General features: G+C 42.7%; 1 protein-coding gene across 1 annotated transcript in view; it reads right to left on the bottom strand.

Annotated features, from left to right (window-relative positions):
* Positions 1-271: 271 nt before the first annotated feature.
* The window catches only part of LOC133026865 (partitioning defective 3 homolog), a 345,261-nt gene continuing 327,279 nt past the window's right edge, over positions 272-18,253 (bottom strand). Inside the window, exons 22-24 of the mRNA XM_061093848.1 lie at positions 17,218-17,335; positions 8,819-8,940; positions 272-1,301 (exon numbers count right to left, since the gene is read on the bottom strand). Of these exons, the coding sequence (XP_060949831.1) occupies positions 878-1,301; positions 8,819-8,940; positions 17,218-17,335 (664 nt within the window). The 3' untranslated portion in view covers positions 272-877. The remainder of the gene's footprint in view (positions 1,302-8,818; positions 8,941-17,217; positions 17,336-18,253) is intronic.

The following is an 18,253-nucleotide window of genomic DNA, read 5'->3' as shown; positions in this document are numbered from 1 at the left end:
CAACAAACAAGCACAAAGGGCTGCATTCATTTTTAATGAGGTACGTTAACTAATAACCCAGGCCTGACCCCATTTATCCTGCTGGATTCCCTGGGTGGGGGGGGGGGGGGGGGCAGAGATCTTAAGCTGTTTCCCTCCACTGAGAGTCTGGTCTGGTGGTGGTGACGATGTAACGAGAGAGAAGAGCGGAGATAAAGCAGCGAGCGGAGAGGAACAGAGGATTCAGGATTATCATATTAAACCCGGGTTGGAGGGGAAACCAAAAGGGACGTTTCTCCGAACAGAGGGGGGGGGGGGTTGAGTGGTCGTGGCCGAAGCCCAAGCTCTGAGTCGGCGGTTCACACGAGCTGTGCTAACCTCCACACTGTGTCACTCCCAACTCCTGCCAGCACCTACACCCCCCTCCACATGGACAGTGGTGGCTGACAGAGTCCCAGTGAACAGCAGAAAGAAGCCTGACTCACACCAGCAGGGTTTCCACTGCGTCATGTGTTCAGAGTCATGATGTGGTTCTGTAACCAGTTGCCCTCAGCTGTTCTATTGAGAGTGTGATGGATGAGTCAGAGCTGCAGATCATGAGCCCAGACATGTGGTCTGTGGCTACAAAAGGTGAACAATCAACAATCAATGGGTTAAAAGGCACTTATACACATATATGATCTTTGTAGAGGATAAAACATCTCAACTCCTTGGATACAGCTAAAAAGGATTCTTAGAATAAAAAACATCTTTTTTTAAATATCAACATTATTTATCAACAATCCCATGGAAGTCTCAGCATTATATATATATAAAAAAATCATGTATTGCCCTCTTTGCGTTTTTCCCTGTTGATGCGTTCTAGAATCAGTCCTAATCTTGAAGTACTGTTACTGGCTCAGGAGTAGAACTGCCTTCCTTTCTCCGAACCATGAAGCCGGCTGAGTTTGGCGATCTGAGAAGGCGACGGGGGCACGTCCTGTCTGTAGGGCCCCTTGGATTGAGGTGGGGGCTGCACCGGGGCAGAGCCAGGGGTCTGAGCGTGGTCCCTGATGTGGTCATAGGTGCTGCCGCCGAGCGGTTCTTGTGTGGGAGGCGGCCTGGCCTTGCTGGCCTCCTGGTCCCTGCGTCGCTGCTCCTGCCTCAGCAGCTCCTGAGTCTCCAGGAGGACGCGGGCGTTGAAGCTGGACGTTCCCAGGTAGCCGTTATGGGATCCCTGCCCAACGGAGTTGCGAGGGTTGGACGTGGGTGATTTCTCAGCTGGCAGGTACACCGTGTCCCATATGTCCTGGGACGCTGTGCTGGGGGTCTTACGAGGCGGCCTGAAGACACAGAGACAGGTACAGAGTCAGTCTCCCTGTTGAGAGAGTCACCTTAAACAGCACCTGATTCTAAACGGAGACGAGGAGGGCAGCAGTTACCTCTGCTAAGAAAAGATTGCTTTTTTCCCCTGCGTTGCCCCTGGGTCAGCACTATTGAAGGGGATTTCAAAGGAAACTGCACTTCAGCAGAGAATGTGACCAATTTCCACATTTTGTGAGATTAAAAAGAGGTTGTGGTACCGGAACTGAGCTGAAATACTGCAAGCAACATGGTCGGGAGAAGCTGTAGCCTGCACACTGAATCCAGTGACATAAAGAGCCAGACATGAAAGAAGAAGGAAACAAATGGAGGAAACTTGAAACACCCACAGGGCTATTAGTTCCACGTTGTAAACAATCACAAATGTTGAACCATCGCTGAGAAAAACGGCTGCTCTCATTCATTGAACTCCTTTCTGGAGATGCAGACAGCTGCACTTACAGCACAGACAGAGTGATGGAAGGCTCATGGCGTTGTCTGCCTTTTACCCAACATCAGTCTGTGTGCCCCGGCCCGGGGGCCATCGAGATTTGTCCAAGGGCCAGAAAGTAAATATATTACTAAACAAAATAAAAATTGGCTAATTAATTTAGTATGAATTGGCCCATTATTGTTAATATATTTTGACTTTTTTACAAATCTTCCTAATCTTAAAACCAGGAAGGCACTTCACTGAGGAGTGATGATTTGAATTTGCAACTCAGGAAACGTAATTGCAGACCTGATGGAAAACGTTGCAGGAAGCAAGAAGAAGCTGTTTGTTGTTTGTCAGGCAAGAAAAAGTGTCACTCTCAAAGAGCCTAAAGCAGAAAGACATGAAAAACCACTGCTATAGGGACGAATGATCTGGTAAATACAGATTTATCATGTCCACTACACCAGTTTGCCTTGTGCGCATTGAAACAATTACTGTTGGAAAAGGACACGATATCACAAAGAGTTTTTTACAGCCCTTGAAGTTTTAAATTTTTAAAATGCTGTTGGCCCCGTTTTGGTGTGAAAACTGCCGGGCTGGGCTTCACAACTCGATGACCATGCAGACAAAGAGTCATATGTAGACAGAGTCCTACCATGAGCAGTCAGAGGCTCATTGGCACTGTAGGAGCTGGATGTTCCGATGCCATCGTTATTCACCTACTTTAACTGAAGAAAAGAGGGCAACAAGTGCAGCTCTTCAGTCTGTCTGGTTTCTCACCAAAATAACAAACTATTTACCGCTGGGGTATTTGAAGGAGTGCATGGTCACTGTTCGGAAGGAGCCTGCTAGCAGCATATCTATGGACAGGATAATTGCCCCTGTTAAGCAAATACCTCTGTCTGCTTCAAGTACCTCCGGCTGGTCCCACGTCAGACAACAACCGGCCACTTGCACTGGATGGGTTCAAGGAAGCTCAAGACATATTTCTGGCTACTGACGAGTCCTCTGACCACAACGACAATTCCCAGTTGTCTCTTTTTGTCTAAATTATAATGATTATATATAGATTTCAAAGGGGAGCTGTTGGCTTTGATCCTGCAGCAAGGGTATCACCTCTGGAGACTTTTTCTTTGTAAAACTGGAGGTGTTAGTTAAAAAGCAACGTCATTAGAAAAAGTCAACCCCATTCGTCGCAGATGGTGATCCTGCCTTGGTCGGTGAGTTAAGAATCACAAAGCTAACGCACTTCATCATCTCATTCACCAAATTGTGCTGCGTGTCAAACTTAGTGACGATATCAAAAGAGGTTATGAGCAAAATAATAGAAATAATTAACCTCAACAGAGGATATTAAAGTGTGCAGCATCGACTGTTCAGCAAATATGTGCCTGAATCTTAAGCTTCTAGTGACCTCTCATTCCACGAAGCCGCAGCTGGCTGAGGAAGAGCCAGGCCTTGGAGGCTTCATGGGACTCAGGGATAAAGTTATGGATTTATTTGGAGCGAAGAAATTCCAATGAGCAGCTGAGCACCTGCACACTGTGCAAGACAGAGAATACAGTGCTGCATTTTCAGGAGACATTTTTCCATTTGAATTCAATTAATCAAATTGCAGGAATGCAGCAGAGGGTTGATCCCTTTGAGTTGGGTATGGGATACGTTACCAATCTGTGTCTTCTACTGTTTGGTTTGGCTTTTGTGTAACGCCATATCTTCGTTTGTTGAAACCAGAAAACAACATATTTGGAGCTCAAGGACACAACGCACCACCTTCACCTGCAGCCTGCCATAATGCATATAATGCTCTTTTGTTTATTTGACTGTAAATGGTTCAATGATTTACAAAATTAACATCATGCTACATTGGGGAAGACTTGGAAGTAATGGTTTAGACTAAATCAAGTGAGAAAACTGTCTCATTCTCTCATAGACTACGATAGAAACAGACTTATTTTTGCAACCAGTGAGATATTATTTGATCATATACGGATGTTAATATCAAGTTTCAAGCCTAAGTCTACGGAAAAAGACCCGCAGTCTATTTCCATTTTTACATCAAGTCTACGGAAGAGATGGAGATAAAAGGGGCTCTCCATGGTGATGGAAGGATGAGAGGAACTCACTGTTAACAGCTCATCCAATTGATTTAAAACCAGGTTTGTGTTTAGTGTGAAGTTACCTATATGCTTCCTTCTGAATTAAGAAACAAAAACTTTACAATATCATCACTGACATTCTCATATGGGTCAAACTTCAGCATGACGGACACATTTCCGCCTAAGGAGTTTGTTCATGGGATTCATTAGTAGATGTTATGGTCTATTTAAGGTTTTATTTGATGTGCAGATGTCTTGCAGGAAGCCGCAGTGATCTGTTCCATTCGACTGACTCTTGAAAGAAACGTTTTTGGCAACTAAGTCCTGTCTCTTTAATTTATTTATCTTCCTAGCATGTTGTCACACAAGGCTGGAATTTGCTCTGATCTTTTGATTTTTAAGAGCTGTTAATTAAATCAATTCCGTCTTTCTCTTTCTTTTAGTTTTGGTTGCTATTATGAGTCATGGTTATGGTGCATGTGAAAGAAATAAAATAAAATGTTAAATAAGAGTATCTGAAAAAATAAAACAAAAAGTTAAAAACAAGCATATGAGGAAAAACTTATACAAAATTATACATCAGAGCTTGTGGAATATATAAAGGAAATGATAAGTACAAGCAGATGAAAAATATAAAACTAAATGTTACATAAAATAATGTAAAAAAAGAAAAGAAAAATGGGCGCTAGTTCACAGCCACTGCCCCACACTGACACAATGTTTCACATATTGTCTCTCATACAGAAAACGAACCCCCATGATTCCTTTCTCAGAAATAGCCCTGGATGCCATCAATGGAAACTGCCAGTTTTGGGGCTACAGTGTTAATGTTGTTCCTGCAGTTTTAGGATCCATTAAGGCCGACCTGTGACAGTGTCTTCTGCGTCAAGGGTGCTAAAAGAAATCCCATTCACACCTCACTGCTGCATTGTGCGCTCAAGAAGCTTTTGAGTTCACGGTGCACAAGGCGGCAGATGGAGACAGGGGCCCAGCGTGCTCTTAGACCAAAACACCTGCATCTCTTATCTGACCGATCTCATTCCAGAGACGCTGAGGGGAACCAAAGACAAAAGAGGCTTCTTCTTGTGAAAAAAAACGTTTTCTTTGAAAACTGAAACCTTAAAATTGTATACTTTACGACCAAAAATAAAAATAAAATAAATGACTCAAATAGTTACACCGTAGCAGAGACGATACAAACAGACACTAAAGGTGCGCAAAATGTAAATACATGTTTCGTGTTTCCACGGGAGGGATACTGAAGCAGTTTGCAGCAGAGTTTTAGAGACATTATTTCATGCCTCTATCTACTATCTACCAACCCTCAGGTTTGAGGGAGTTGTATTTAAACAACACGTAGGATTTACAATGCTTTTCTATTTGGCACCATAGGTCTTAATGCAGGCAAAACATGCTTCAGTTGCATTGTTGAGACATCTCTATTTTTTAGAGATGAGTTGTTTTTTTCTCCAGTCTATAACCTTCTCGCTCATTGTGGGAACTGTTTCTCGAGAATGTTCAAGGTCTCGACCTTACTATGTAAAGTGTATTGAGATAATGTAAAAGTTGTGATTCGGTGCTATACAAATGAAAATGAATTGAACTAAAGAAGGCCTTGTGACAGGAAGGGAATTGTATGCAATTATCTTCTGTACACGTGTTGCACAGATACATTAGGTTGTTACTCTCTTTATGTGTGTGTGTGTGTGGATGAGGGTAATTGGCGGAGGGGCAGCTGTAGGGCCAGACTGCAGAGAGAGCCCCGCCACATGCTCCATATCTGGGTTTCGCTGTCTGGGCGAGCCGCCACACATTTACACCCCGGTTTGGCGTACGGCAGCTAGCGTCGCTCACAAGGGAGCCGCTCATTTAGAAACGCTGGACGACTGTTGCACAGGACGGCGATCGGCACTTCCACAGTGAACTTTTAGATTTGAAAGTAGATAAGAGAAGAAGGGGGATTCAAGGGGAAATTCTATGGCGGCAATGAGGAAAGAGCAGAAATGGCATTGTTCCACAGGAATGTAGCAGTGATTGATGCGTCAGGGGAGCGAGTTCTCTTATCACCTCCACTCCTGCGCCAGAATATGTCACAGAGTAGATTAGTTACATTTACAGAGGGAGGGGATGGGAAAGTACATCATGCCAAGGAGCGGGGTAAATTTAGAATGACAGAACATAACAAACAAAGCCAGGAAGTTGGCTCGCAGAGAAGTTTTGTGGCTGCTGTGTTTCTTTAAAACAGCTGGGAAGAATCAGAGTTCATGAGAAGGGGGAGAAAGCAAGCGCACCCACACACACACACATGCTCAGATACAAATTGATTAGATGAAAAACCAAATGCATGCATTGGGCAATGGAAAAATCATTTCGATATTATACAAATAAATTGTTAACAAACCTGGAATAATGTTTTCTTTACCAGCGTGGAACAATTATGTTTTGGCTGAGGAATGCAAGAGCTGCACGGATATACGCAAGAAACCCTGGCAGTTGGGGCCACAGTTAAGAGTCTTATATTGACCACATTCGTGCGTGTGTTTGTGTGCTAGTGCGCCTCTTTCAAGCTAATCAGTGGTCTCTCTTTCCTACTAACACGCTCATTCCTCTCCCAGCCCCTCTCGCCATCCGCTGCCTGTCTCCGCTAATCCTGCTCCAACAACAAGCCTTCATTAGTGCTCTTCCAGTCCTCACATCCCAGACAGAGAGCTAAGCCTGGCCGTCATCAGATAACCAGCCACCATGGCTTCTTCTGGAACTCTTTGGGAAGAAGATATTTGTGTGAGTGTTTGAGTGTGTGTGATGGTGGGGCTGGCGGTGGTGGTGGTGGGGGGTCCCATTTTGGCTGAACGGCTCACTGGCTAGGCTTCCTGTTTTGGAAGAGAACGACAGGATGAAGGGGTTCCAAAAGAGAGGTGGTTGGCGTTTGGGAGAATTGTGGTTATTAATCTGCGGATGTAGACTCCAGCTCCTAAATGAGCAGCCGTGTTAGACACAAGATCTATAAAGCCTTAGCCAAGGTCAAAGGTCAAGCCGGAGCTCATGCGAGTCCTCGCTAAAAGACGCTATGAGATTATGAGAGGAATGTATATCAAAGGCCACCCTCGCCCGGCTTTTTGGCCAGCCAGACCAACTTTCCCAAGAGAAGCGACCCGCGGGGAGGGGGGGGGGGCTGGAGGCAACTGTCACATCACATGAGATGCCAGCAGATAACACCTATGAAGGGAATGCATAGATCGGTCTGGCTCATACAGACCACATTGATTACGGGTCTATGTGGATCACAAATCCATAGCTTTAGACAGTAACATGCTTTAATCGACCCGACTGGGACTGCTCACAGAGAGCAGAGCAGCTAAGAAGAAGTGACTGCTGTTAGTGGAGGGAAAGATTGAAATCACAAGGGAGCAGACTCACTCTGGCCAAGAGAATGAAAAGACCACACACATTTGCTGTATATACACACATTAAGTGTCCTGTCTTTTATTAAACTGGCAAAGCAGCCAGCGAAAATAAATATGACTTCACTTTAGAACATACTGTGTATTTCAAAACACAAACACTTTTTTCAGTGTGGAAACGTTTAATGAGAAAAGGAAATGTTTGTTTTATTACTAAAATTAAATCTCTTTGTTTGTCAGTCAAAGTATAAAATCTACGACTTCCCCCTGAAAGACGAACAATCCAATCTAAAGCTGGAGACCCCTCAGTCTATTCTCTTCTTTCTCACGACTTCATGAGGACATTTCTGTCCCCAGACGTCCACTGCAGGGTGAGCGCACCTCACTTTCATGCTGCTCTCTCGGGTAAAATCATTCCACTACGTCAAGTCATCCTTTCCGCTTGGTGAAGATGTCTGCGTCTGGACCCAGGGTCAGTCTGAGAGAGACGGAGGCAGCTGTCCACTCGGGCTCCGAGATAACGTTATTTTCTACCTTCTGCTAAGAGGTACTGGATTTAAAGCTCACAACTCCGAAGACTATAGTGACTGGCTTTCGTTTGGTATATAGTGTTGACTCACTGTCACTTTGAGTGTCCCACCATATTAGGTTCCAAGATATGGCCGTTCAAAAAACTATTGCCTGATGTTTTACCTGAAAAAAGGACGACTCCATGAATATTCATATCGAACAGCCTCATGACATTTGACTGGCACATTTTACAGCCTTAATAGAATCAGCACCTTTGCAACTCTCTCTTTAAACATGTAAAGCTTTAAATATGGAGATGTTTCACCAGCAGTGGTTGGTTTCGCAATTTGCATCGAATAAAGTGCTTTGAAGGATCTTTGCAGACACTTTACAGAGCGATGGCAGGAAATGCAAATACTGCTACTAAACTCCTTTCCCCGCAAGGCCTCCAGACGTGAGATATTGGATATAAGCTTTCTTGGCATCTCTTTGACTAATATGCAAAGGAATCGAAACAGGAAGATGGAGAAGATAAAGAGCAGCAGTTGTAGCTCTGGAATCATCAAGCTGATTTAAGGCGAGAGATTGCCGAGAGAAAAACCCTTTTAAAAACAGGATTTTAGAGCTGGTGATCAGAGGAAAGGGGGGGGGGGGGGGGGGGGGGGGTTGATGGCTGTGACAAAGTCATCACTCCCTCAGGGTCAACATCGAATTAATGAAGTTTGAATATCAGTCAAATAATTCCAAGCAATCACATTAAATTATTGAATTCAAAGAGTTTTTGCTGAGAATAATTTAAATGAGTTAAAAGTGGCTTCGTGGCGATTTACTTTGTAGCCAAAGACAAAAGATAAAGCACGTGTCCAGGAACAAAAGAGGTAAAAGGCCCAAATATGAAGAAAGGAAATTGATGGAAATCGAAAAAGTCAAACGAAGAGGTTGAGAAAGGGCAGGGAGAACGTGATAAGTCAAAGTCTGGGCAGGGAGAGAGAGAGAGACGGAGGCTGACAGGCAAGCAGTGACAGGGAGGCAGAGGAGGAGGGATGTCTCACCGCGGCAGGGAGCTGTACTGTCTCTGCGCCTGTTGGAAACCGTCTCTGTCCTCTTGCTGCTCTTTCTGAGTCTCCACTGTCACAGAATGGCGTCCGCTCTGCATCTCTGTCCCATTGCTCACCTGCAAACGTCAAATCAAACAAGACAATGCACAGTTTAGACACAGAGAGACATTACACCAAACATTTCATTCTGTGCACACGCTCATTACATCCAAACCATAGCAGGCTTGTTTGCACACTCATCTACACACACATTCTTAAATGGTGGAATAAATGTCCCTCGGCACAGCAGGTGGTTTGACAGTGTGAGGCCTCCTGTGGTTTCTGGCTGCCCTCAGGGAGCAGGTTGTTAGTGGCTGTGAATCCAGGATGACAATGACACTGAGGAAAGCACCTGAGCTGGTGGAGGAAAACTGCCTCGTAATCCTGTTGAAGGCCTAATTCATAGAGTTATTATCATTCTATCAATTATAAATCCTTGGTTTATTAAAATGCCAGACAACACACTTTGTACTTAAATTCTTTATGGGGAAGAGGAATCTTTCAGTACTGTCAAAGAGTCATAAATAATTTACATTTTAAAAAATTGGAAAAACTCTAGAAGAAAGTGTGGTTGACTTTGAGAACTACAGAAGGACTTTGGTTATCATGGAGGGTAATCCAGGAATAAGGTGCAGTGTTCATATCTCAAATTCTTTATGTAAGAAGGTTCCAGGTTAAAATCATCGTTGGTCCGGGGTCCTTGGTGTGGGGAGGTTGCATGTTCTCTTTGCCTGGGGTTTCTCCAAATACTCTGTCGTCCTCCCACAGTCCAAAGACATGCAGACTGGAGTAAGACCTCTCGCCAACTGTCAGATGAATCGTTACTGTACCACACTATCAAACTATTGTCTATCCTATTCTATTCTTTTCAAATGAAAAGAACCATGTGGCCTTGTCGTTTCTCAAGAGGAAATGGGTGCTAAGAAAAGCAGCTGTCAAAGCGAAATTAAAATCTATGTAATCCATCTTTTATTCAACAGATACGCACCAGTACGCAGCACTGCAGATATAAACTATAGATGAGTATAACCATAGTCTCTGCCTCATTCCACAGATCTGAGTGTGATGTGCCTCGATCACACATCACAAACCTGCACCAGCATGTGTGTATGCGCTTGTGTGTTTGTTATCTGATCATCGGCTTGGTTGACATGGAGATATCATCTCCCCCAACGCAGTGAACTGCTAACGAGCTGCCTGATGAAAGAACACGACAAGCCAATTAAATGGAGGCGAGATGAGGAGGTGTGGTGAGCGTGGCTTGACCATACAGCAGTTGTTAAAGCTTGCGTGGTAATGTGGTCGGCAGGTGTACAATGTTTATTCAAATATTATCTAATATTTTTCACGATTTTACTTGTCAGCTGAGTTTTGACAACTTTCAAAAAGTTAGGTGTTTTGAATCTTGGTAGGAGATCTTTGTACATTTTGAGAACTTTGTGATACGTGTTTGTAGGTTAGAAGAAGGGTAATGGTGCATGTTAGAATGGATTGATGGGGTAGAGGTGTGTGGGCGTAGGGAAAGGCTGTCAGCCAAAGTGTCTTTGGAAACATCTTGTGTTGTTCAAATGAATATTTTTCTCCTCTCACGGACAGCTGTAATAACAGTGCAATTACATTTCACTCAGCGTCAATAGCAAGTCCTCTCTCTCGAGCCCTCCAAGACGTAAAAACATAATAGTATTCCACGTGGGTGAAGTGAATTGGACTCATATGTTTCAGGTTTCTGCAGCAACAACACGTTTCCCCCCAGTTCAGAGAGTGTGGCGCACGTACAAATCAGATGAAGTGGAAGGGAATCGGAGAAATTGTTTTACTGTGGCCAAATGTGGTGGTGAGAAAATAATTAGTCACGCACTCTGAAAGTTTTTAAATGTGATCTGAAAGAGAAGTGGTGAGGAGTCCGGGGGGGCGCTTGATGCTTCGGTTGAGGTGGGTGACACCAAGCCGGAGAGAAATGCATGAGAAATATCCAGGAGAGAAAATCAGTCAGTGTAATGGTATTATCCAGGGAAGCAGAATCAGATTATTCCATGTTAGGCCTGGAATACAATGCCACATAAAACATGACATTTGGTGAAATCAAATCAAAGTGACGTCCCTGTTCGTTTTTATCCAATAACGTGAAAAATGATGTCTATACAGCACGCTTTTATCCCCCTCCCCCCTTGTTTCCTTGCTGGTGTCACCGACCAAGCAGGGAGAGGTAGGAAAAAAATCTCCACCTGTTAAAACACGGGAGCATTCGCAGACGGTGAGCCAGGAGGGGACATAATTATGAAAATTATTTGCAGCTATCAAAAATCCGGGAGCAGGAAAGCAGCTGGCAGGGGGCTGAGCTTAGACAAGTTCAAAACATAAGCAAGATGGCCAAGGTGACATATTTTTTTGCTCTGACCTTTTAGATATCCCACCAGGTTGCTGTGATGGGTCAGCACTGGTTTTAACACCAACATTCCTCATGATGCTGTTTGTAGGCCGCCACAGAGTGTTTTCTTTTTTTAACAGAGCAGCCGTGCTTTTTACCAACAGGCATATGGAAGACATTTATGTTGCTAATGGGCAGAGAGAATGAGAAGAAAGTGAGAGAATGTTAGTGAAACACCACATCCTGACGAAGGCCCAGCTGGATAATGATTCTCTCTTAAAGTCCTTGTTTTGGCCCAATTCCGCCAATTTATTATGAGCAAGCCCCGTCCATTTGTGGTTGCGAGGGTGTGTAGCTCTGGGCAGAGAATCCATCTGAGAGCAAGCAGTGTGGTCCCTGGCCCAGGAAACTGAGCTAAATTGGTTGTTGGACGGGCTATCTCCACATCGCTGAAGGACTCACACAACACAACACAGCACGACAAAATGTTGTGGTCTCATTTTTTGCAGGGGAGATATCTGTGTGGATGAATGTGTGAGGTAAAAATGCTTCTCCCTCCATTATCTCTTATCTGCTAACGCAGTTTTGTATCGCTTATAAATCGACTGCAGTAAAAACGCTGGATGTGTTTGCATGTGTACATATATGTGTCTAGAGGTGTGTTTTCCCTGTGAATCGGCAGCAGGGTGAAACAGTGAATCATATACTTTTTTAAAAGTCTTTTTCACAACTCACTGTAATTTATGAGGTGTTGTTCAAATGTTTTGGCAAAGACCTATCGCTCATGGCAGGTGCAATCATGAGATCAGTGCACCACCACACCTGCTATTTGCACAACAGTGACCAACACTTATCTGGAATCTACTCATGCAGCCTCGACATATGGTAAACTAGAGGAAGCCAGACAAAGGCTTGACTGAAATCAAGAACATTTACATAAGTAGCAGAATAATACAATCATGAATCACGAGAGTAACAAGACTGCTGGATTTTACATTAAGTTGTGGTCCAGATTCACTTGAATTATGAATAACATTTACTTTGTAATAATATCTGTAAAAAATGTGTGTCCTTGTTTCAGTCTTGTAAGTACATTACAGAAAAAAACGTTTAAAGCTTGGGTTGGTAATCATGGAAAAACTAGCAAGAGCAGGCTACAGGTTGAAAATACACAACATGTACATCCTGTCCCCTCAGATCAGCACTCTGAGTTACGCCCAGTAAAACACGTGAAAGCACAGTTTGTGACTCACTCACGAACTCTGGCTATCGTCTCTGCTTCAGCTCTGTCTTTTTGGCTTGTGATGCCTCAGGTCATGCGCAGTCAGAGCATGAGCACAGTGTGTGACCAATCGTCACATTAGGACCATTTGTGTTTGTTACAGTCGTTTGAGGGACACAGACACCGGCTTTTCTTCTTCTTTTTTAAACAACTTTATTTATTGATGGAGATTGCGTCATGTCGAGGATTTCAACAAATTAGGTAAAAAGTGTTTCAACAACTTTCCACCCTACCTCTATTTTAAAATAGCTTTAAATTAGCCTAAGTGCTTTGTGCTAAACCTCTCTAGCTCTGTGCCAACTCTTGAAAATCTGTCCACTTGTGTTCGGATCACCAGAGACAGATGTTAGTACCAGGTCTGCTCAGGGCCCTGTTCAGACCTGAAAGACCTCAAATGCGACAGTGCGTCTTGGTGAGTTCGCACCTGTTCTTAGAACAGTCCACTTGTTATCAGATCAGTGAGGATGGATTGATACAGCAGCTAGTATCTCACAAGACATCACATGTATTACGTTGCTGCTCACAGCCAGGAGCTCACACTAATAATTCCAACCCGTCGCCCCTTTGGGTAGTCAAGTGACTGCGGCTAAAAGTGGCTTATTCTTCACATGATCACATAGGAAAGATTACACAATCACAACGGAACAACCACCAACATAAAAGCACAAGATTCAGAGTTTGTGCAAACATAGCAAATGCTTGTAGAAGCACGTATCCTGGTAGCAGGAGATAGAGCGATAATAAATTCAAAGGAATTCGCATAAATAAGGGCTTTACGAGCTGCTGTTGGTGTGTTTGATCCAAGGTACCAGCATGGCGCTCCCACTCGTCTGTGTGGTCATGCTCGTCGGTCCTCCAACGCAACAGCACAAATTGATTTTATTGCCTCAGTCAAAGAGTGAGAGAGAGAAAGCCAACTCTTTGGAAAATACATCGCGTTTTATGATGAACATCTGGAAATCCCCGCTCAGAGAGCAGCAGTTAGGGAGGGAGAGAAAACATGCCAGCTCTAATTGTGTACTTGGGGCGACATGATAGACAGGGCTTCCTGTGTCCCACTCATTATTCCATTAAGGAGGAGCTGGGGCTCGAAGGCTGACCCCAGCATTGTCATTACAGGCGTTCACAGCGGACATACCTGAGCTCAGTCTCCAACACCCCAGAGACAAGCCATTTAAATATCACGATTTTTCCTCTTTTAAAACAAAAACTAAAATGAAGCATATTTAAAGTTGAATCTGTATATAGTGACCATTAAAGTGAATCAAAATATTACTCTTTATATTCTATTATTTCACCACCAGGTCCATTTAGTAGCTGTTTTGCAGCGCTCCAGAATTATTAGCTCAGCCAAGGAGGTTATGTTTTCACCCGCTATAGTTTAAACGTTGATTTGTTTGAAATGACGCCACATTATTAACACTGATCATCACATAATGATCGATCAGACATATGTGTAAACTCAGTCTGGGTAAAAACAACCTAATGTGTAAACTTGTATGGAGAGCCGGAGGAGATGGCAGCTGGCTCGATTTGGCCCACTTCGGTTGGCACAGTGCACAGCACGAATGATAAAGACACAGAGAGGAGCAGTACATTACTGACAGAGAGAGTAAAAACTGTATAAACATAACTCTATTATGGTCCAAACATGTATGAAAGACCGCAAATGATCACTGTAATTGGACTTAGTGGAGCTGTGCATGGCTCCCTGGGTAGCTGCCCTGGACCAGATGGTGCTGTGGCCGGGCTGTGCACCTTCTCCCTTGGGCTGTGGAGCAGTCCGTGGTCCCTGCCTCCATAGCCACGTGGAATTTTTTTTTTAATAAAAATATGTTGTTGTAATGGAATTAATGCATTTAATTTTTTCAGTGTCTGCATAGGCTACTCAGTGTATGGGGTCTATGTTAGCAGCAAACCCAAAGCGTTATATTCAACGTTATTGCATATCACATAATTTCAAAATATTGTGCAACCCATACAGCTTCTAAATGAACCTGAGGCGACATTGTTTTTTCTGTAATGTTTTAATTTTCAACATCTAGAAAAGTTATCAGGTGATCTCAGCCGTTGCTGGATTTTTTTGGAGAGAAAAATATGCAGAACAAATAATAAAACTTTAATGGCTTAAAATACTGCATTTCTGTGTTAAGGCCATAACAAGGCAACCTTCAGTGCAGGGACGACTTGTGCAGATCTGCACATATTAATGTGGAAGACATTCAACTGCCATCATGAGCATCTCGCCCGAAACACTTTTCAATCAGTTTACAAAAACTACAGGTCACAGAGATGTTTTTGTCACAAAGGACAATATTTTGCAATGATAAAATATGAAATCCACAGTTTGACTGACCTCATATTCTACACAGAACATATCTGCAATAGGCAAGAAGGGAAAACAGCTACAAGGTTTGTAAAGTTGCCCAAAACTCTTTATCAAAATTAAACTGATGTCACAAATGCCTCCACCTACACTTATGAAACCAACATTTGAAAAGTTCACTCTCTATCAAAGTTTTAACGAGATTTCAATTTCATAATAACTCTAAAACTATACAGACTACAGTTGAAGAATAGTTTATTCCTCTGATGTATTTTTATCTCTGCTTCCTGCTCTTACACAGACTGTATCTGTATCATTTTCTTCCTCCTGAATCTTTTCAAATCAACCATAAATGTGTCACCTCATATATTCCCGCCTTCTTTTCTTTTCATACTTTCCCTTTGTTTCCATATTAAAATTATTGCCCCGTCTGTCTAAAATAGATACATATCCGTTTTGCTTTTAGATGACACTAAGACAGGATTTCCCCTTGAATTCATCTAATCAGTGTCAACACATAACATGGGTACGGCTGTATCTTTCCTAACAAGCTCTGCCATTGTGAATCCTTGTTCAGGACTGAAATAACATGATAGAGGGCTGATAAAACAGACTTCAATACTCCAGGGCTGGCCCTATATCTTCTTACCCGTGGAATAGCAGGGGTACGCTCAACAATGTCAACAATCACAAGCAATTAGGAGCTCAGTGGCTCAGAGAGACTGTGGAGTACTGAGCAAACAGTTAACATCTCAGTCTGACAGCAAGAGAGAGAGAGAGAGATTAAGAAAACAGTGCAGTAAGATATTCGTCTTTCAGTGGTTTTCAACCATGGGTAGGACTAACACTGAAGCTAATCCAGAGCAAATAAGGTATTTCTCTGTGTGAGAACGTGGAAGGAGGGAACGTGGTGGGGATAAATGCTGTTATGTCTGAAACAAACTCATTTAGACAAGAGGAAAAACAGTAGAAAAACGCTGCCACTCCAGAAACCCATTCAATTGGCCAACTGACACCAATAATTCTCCGGGAAATTTGATGCCAAATATTTTTTTACTTTCAAGGTCTGACATTTTGACCCATAATTTAGAAACAGCTCTACATCTAACCATTTTTCTTCTATAACCAGATGTGAAATGTCAAAACACAAAAAAGCAAACCCTTTCTCAAGCCATTATAACTAAAAAAAATATACAATACCTACCTTTAATTTGTTCCTACTTGACCATATAATAAAGTGGAAATTAAGTTTCAACTAATAAGTTTACTTAAAAAACACTGTTACCTAAACAGTAGGACTGCATGTTACAATAATCTGGGAAATCACTGGGTAAAAGGATAAAATAAAGTGTTTCTTTATTTAAACTCCAGGCACAGCTAAAGTTTTCATGCTCAGCAGGGAAGGATACCAGATCAACTCTGAATTAATTAACAAAGGAATTAACTTGATTAAATTTTTCCAATTATGAGGAGTAAATCCCATTGTTCCTACAGATCAATCATGGGAGAGGAGAAGGGCTTAAAAAACCTCCTAAAATTTTAATTCAAAATTTTTTTAATTTAAAAATCCCTTTAATAGAGTCGGATGAAAATTCGAATGAAAGAGTGCCTGAGTGTCATCAAATTCAAATACTTTGCAACAGGCTCCCAAATAGTCACTTGTTTCCCTTGTTCATCTCCTCTCTGCCTTCCTGCCATAAGTGAGTCATATTTAGTTTTTTTTTTACAAATTACCATTTTGTTCCCAAGGTTGGATCCCGAAGAGAAGAAAAAAGAAACAGTTTGAGGGATATGAGCCAGTGGCACTTTCCACAACGAATGAATTCTGAGTTTGTTGTTATATTAATTATTATTAAATTTCACGAAGTAACATTGTCATTATAGTTTGTCCCTGGATGCAGTAATGTTACTGTAGTCTGTGGAGATGTATAACTAAACACTGTATCTTTTCTTGATAATGCATTTTTAGCATTAACATTGCTCAGAAAGTACAATTTACTGGAATGTTTTCTACTGCTGTGTATTTTTATCAAATGAACTGGGTAACAGTGATAATCATCAAGAACCAATCAATCAAATACCAATAAAAGATATGTTTCCTAGAACTGAAATGTGTTTGTTAGAGTTTGTTAGTGCCTTTTGCCAAGTGGAAGACAAACTCTGAATGAAGTCAGGTCAGGTCACAAGTAGTCACATGAATAAGATTCTACTGTATCGATTCTGATGTTCTTCAAGCACTTTACTGGCTCTGGAGATAATATGGGTGACCAGTGGTGCATTAAGGGAAATTAGTATCGCAGGGGATTGTGTAGTAAATGTGTTTGTGGGTCTGCGTAGCTCAGTGCTGCTGATGGAGCACGGTCCCATTGGACACTCACCAAAGATGGGTCGATACTATAGGTGTGCTGATGGTCCTCGGGGTCCTCATGTATGGCCTGCTGGAACTCGTGCCTCAGCCTTTGTATCCGGTCATGGTTACTGGGAGCCATCTGACCGCTGGGGAACAGAAAAACAGAAAGTAAGACAGTGGGACTTTTCATTTCGCATCCACATAAAACACTGAGCGGTTATTTAGAGGGTAATTTTTCAGCAAACTTCCACTCGGTAATCACACCTGGCACACCACTCTTGCCAGCATGTTGCTCCAGATGCTTGTTCATTTTTTGAATAATTCACTTGACCACCCGAACACCCCTCTAAATTGTGTAGAGGATCCCCTTGATCTGACAGTCAGTATTCCCTTTTGCAGACCCGGCTGACATAGCTTCATGCTTTTCTTCCTACACTCCCTCTCACCATCTATTGCTCCTTAACATCCCGATAACTGAAAGTGTCCCTCGTGCACCATTGTGAATGATGCATATCCCTTTTAGACTGCAGGAGCATATTGGCCTTTTTGATACACAGTCATTAAACACTGTGGAAAACCTTCATTTACATCCCCTTCATTAAAGGGCTTTGAGGGGCCTGTCAATAGGAATCAATAGCCTTCCTTCAGCTTAATCAGGCTCTCCTTTTATCAGCAGCTACAGAGGCAGCACATGACAAAATGCATAATTATGATCAGACAACCGGCTTGATAATAGGCCTGCATTTATGCATACCACAGGGATGAAAGTGACCAAAGGTTAGGAATTTGTGCTGGGAGGGGATGGGAGCGTGGGGATGTAGGGAGTGGGATGGAAGGAAAAGGAGATAAAGGCAGGAGGGGTGTTCTTGGGTTTGGTGTTGAGTGAAAAAAGAGAAAGGTTAATCAACAGCATGTGAGACAAGGGGAAGAAAGGATCTCAGCCAGTGTGAAGAAACCAAAATCGCCAGAAGACAAAGAGAAGAAAAGAAGCCCAGGTGGGTAAAATAAGGGGATAGGGGGAGATATAAAGATAAAAACATTGTCAAAATGGACACTTGACTCGA

Source organism: Limanda limanda, chromosome 20, assembly GCF_963576545.1.
Source record: "Limanda limanda chromosome 20, fLimLim1.1, whole genome shotgun sequence".
Classification (NCBI taxonomy): domain Eukaryota; kingdom Metazoa; phylum Chordata; class Actinopteri; order Pleuronectiformes; family Pleuronectidae; genus Limanda; species Limanda limanda.
The sequence above is the reverse complement of the archived record's forward strand: the minus strand, read 5'-3'. Positions and strand labels throughout refer to the sequence as shown.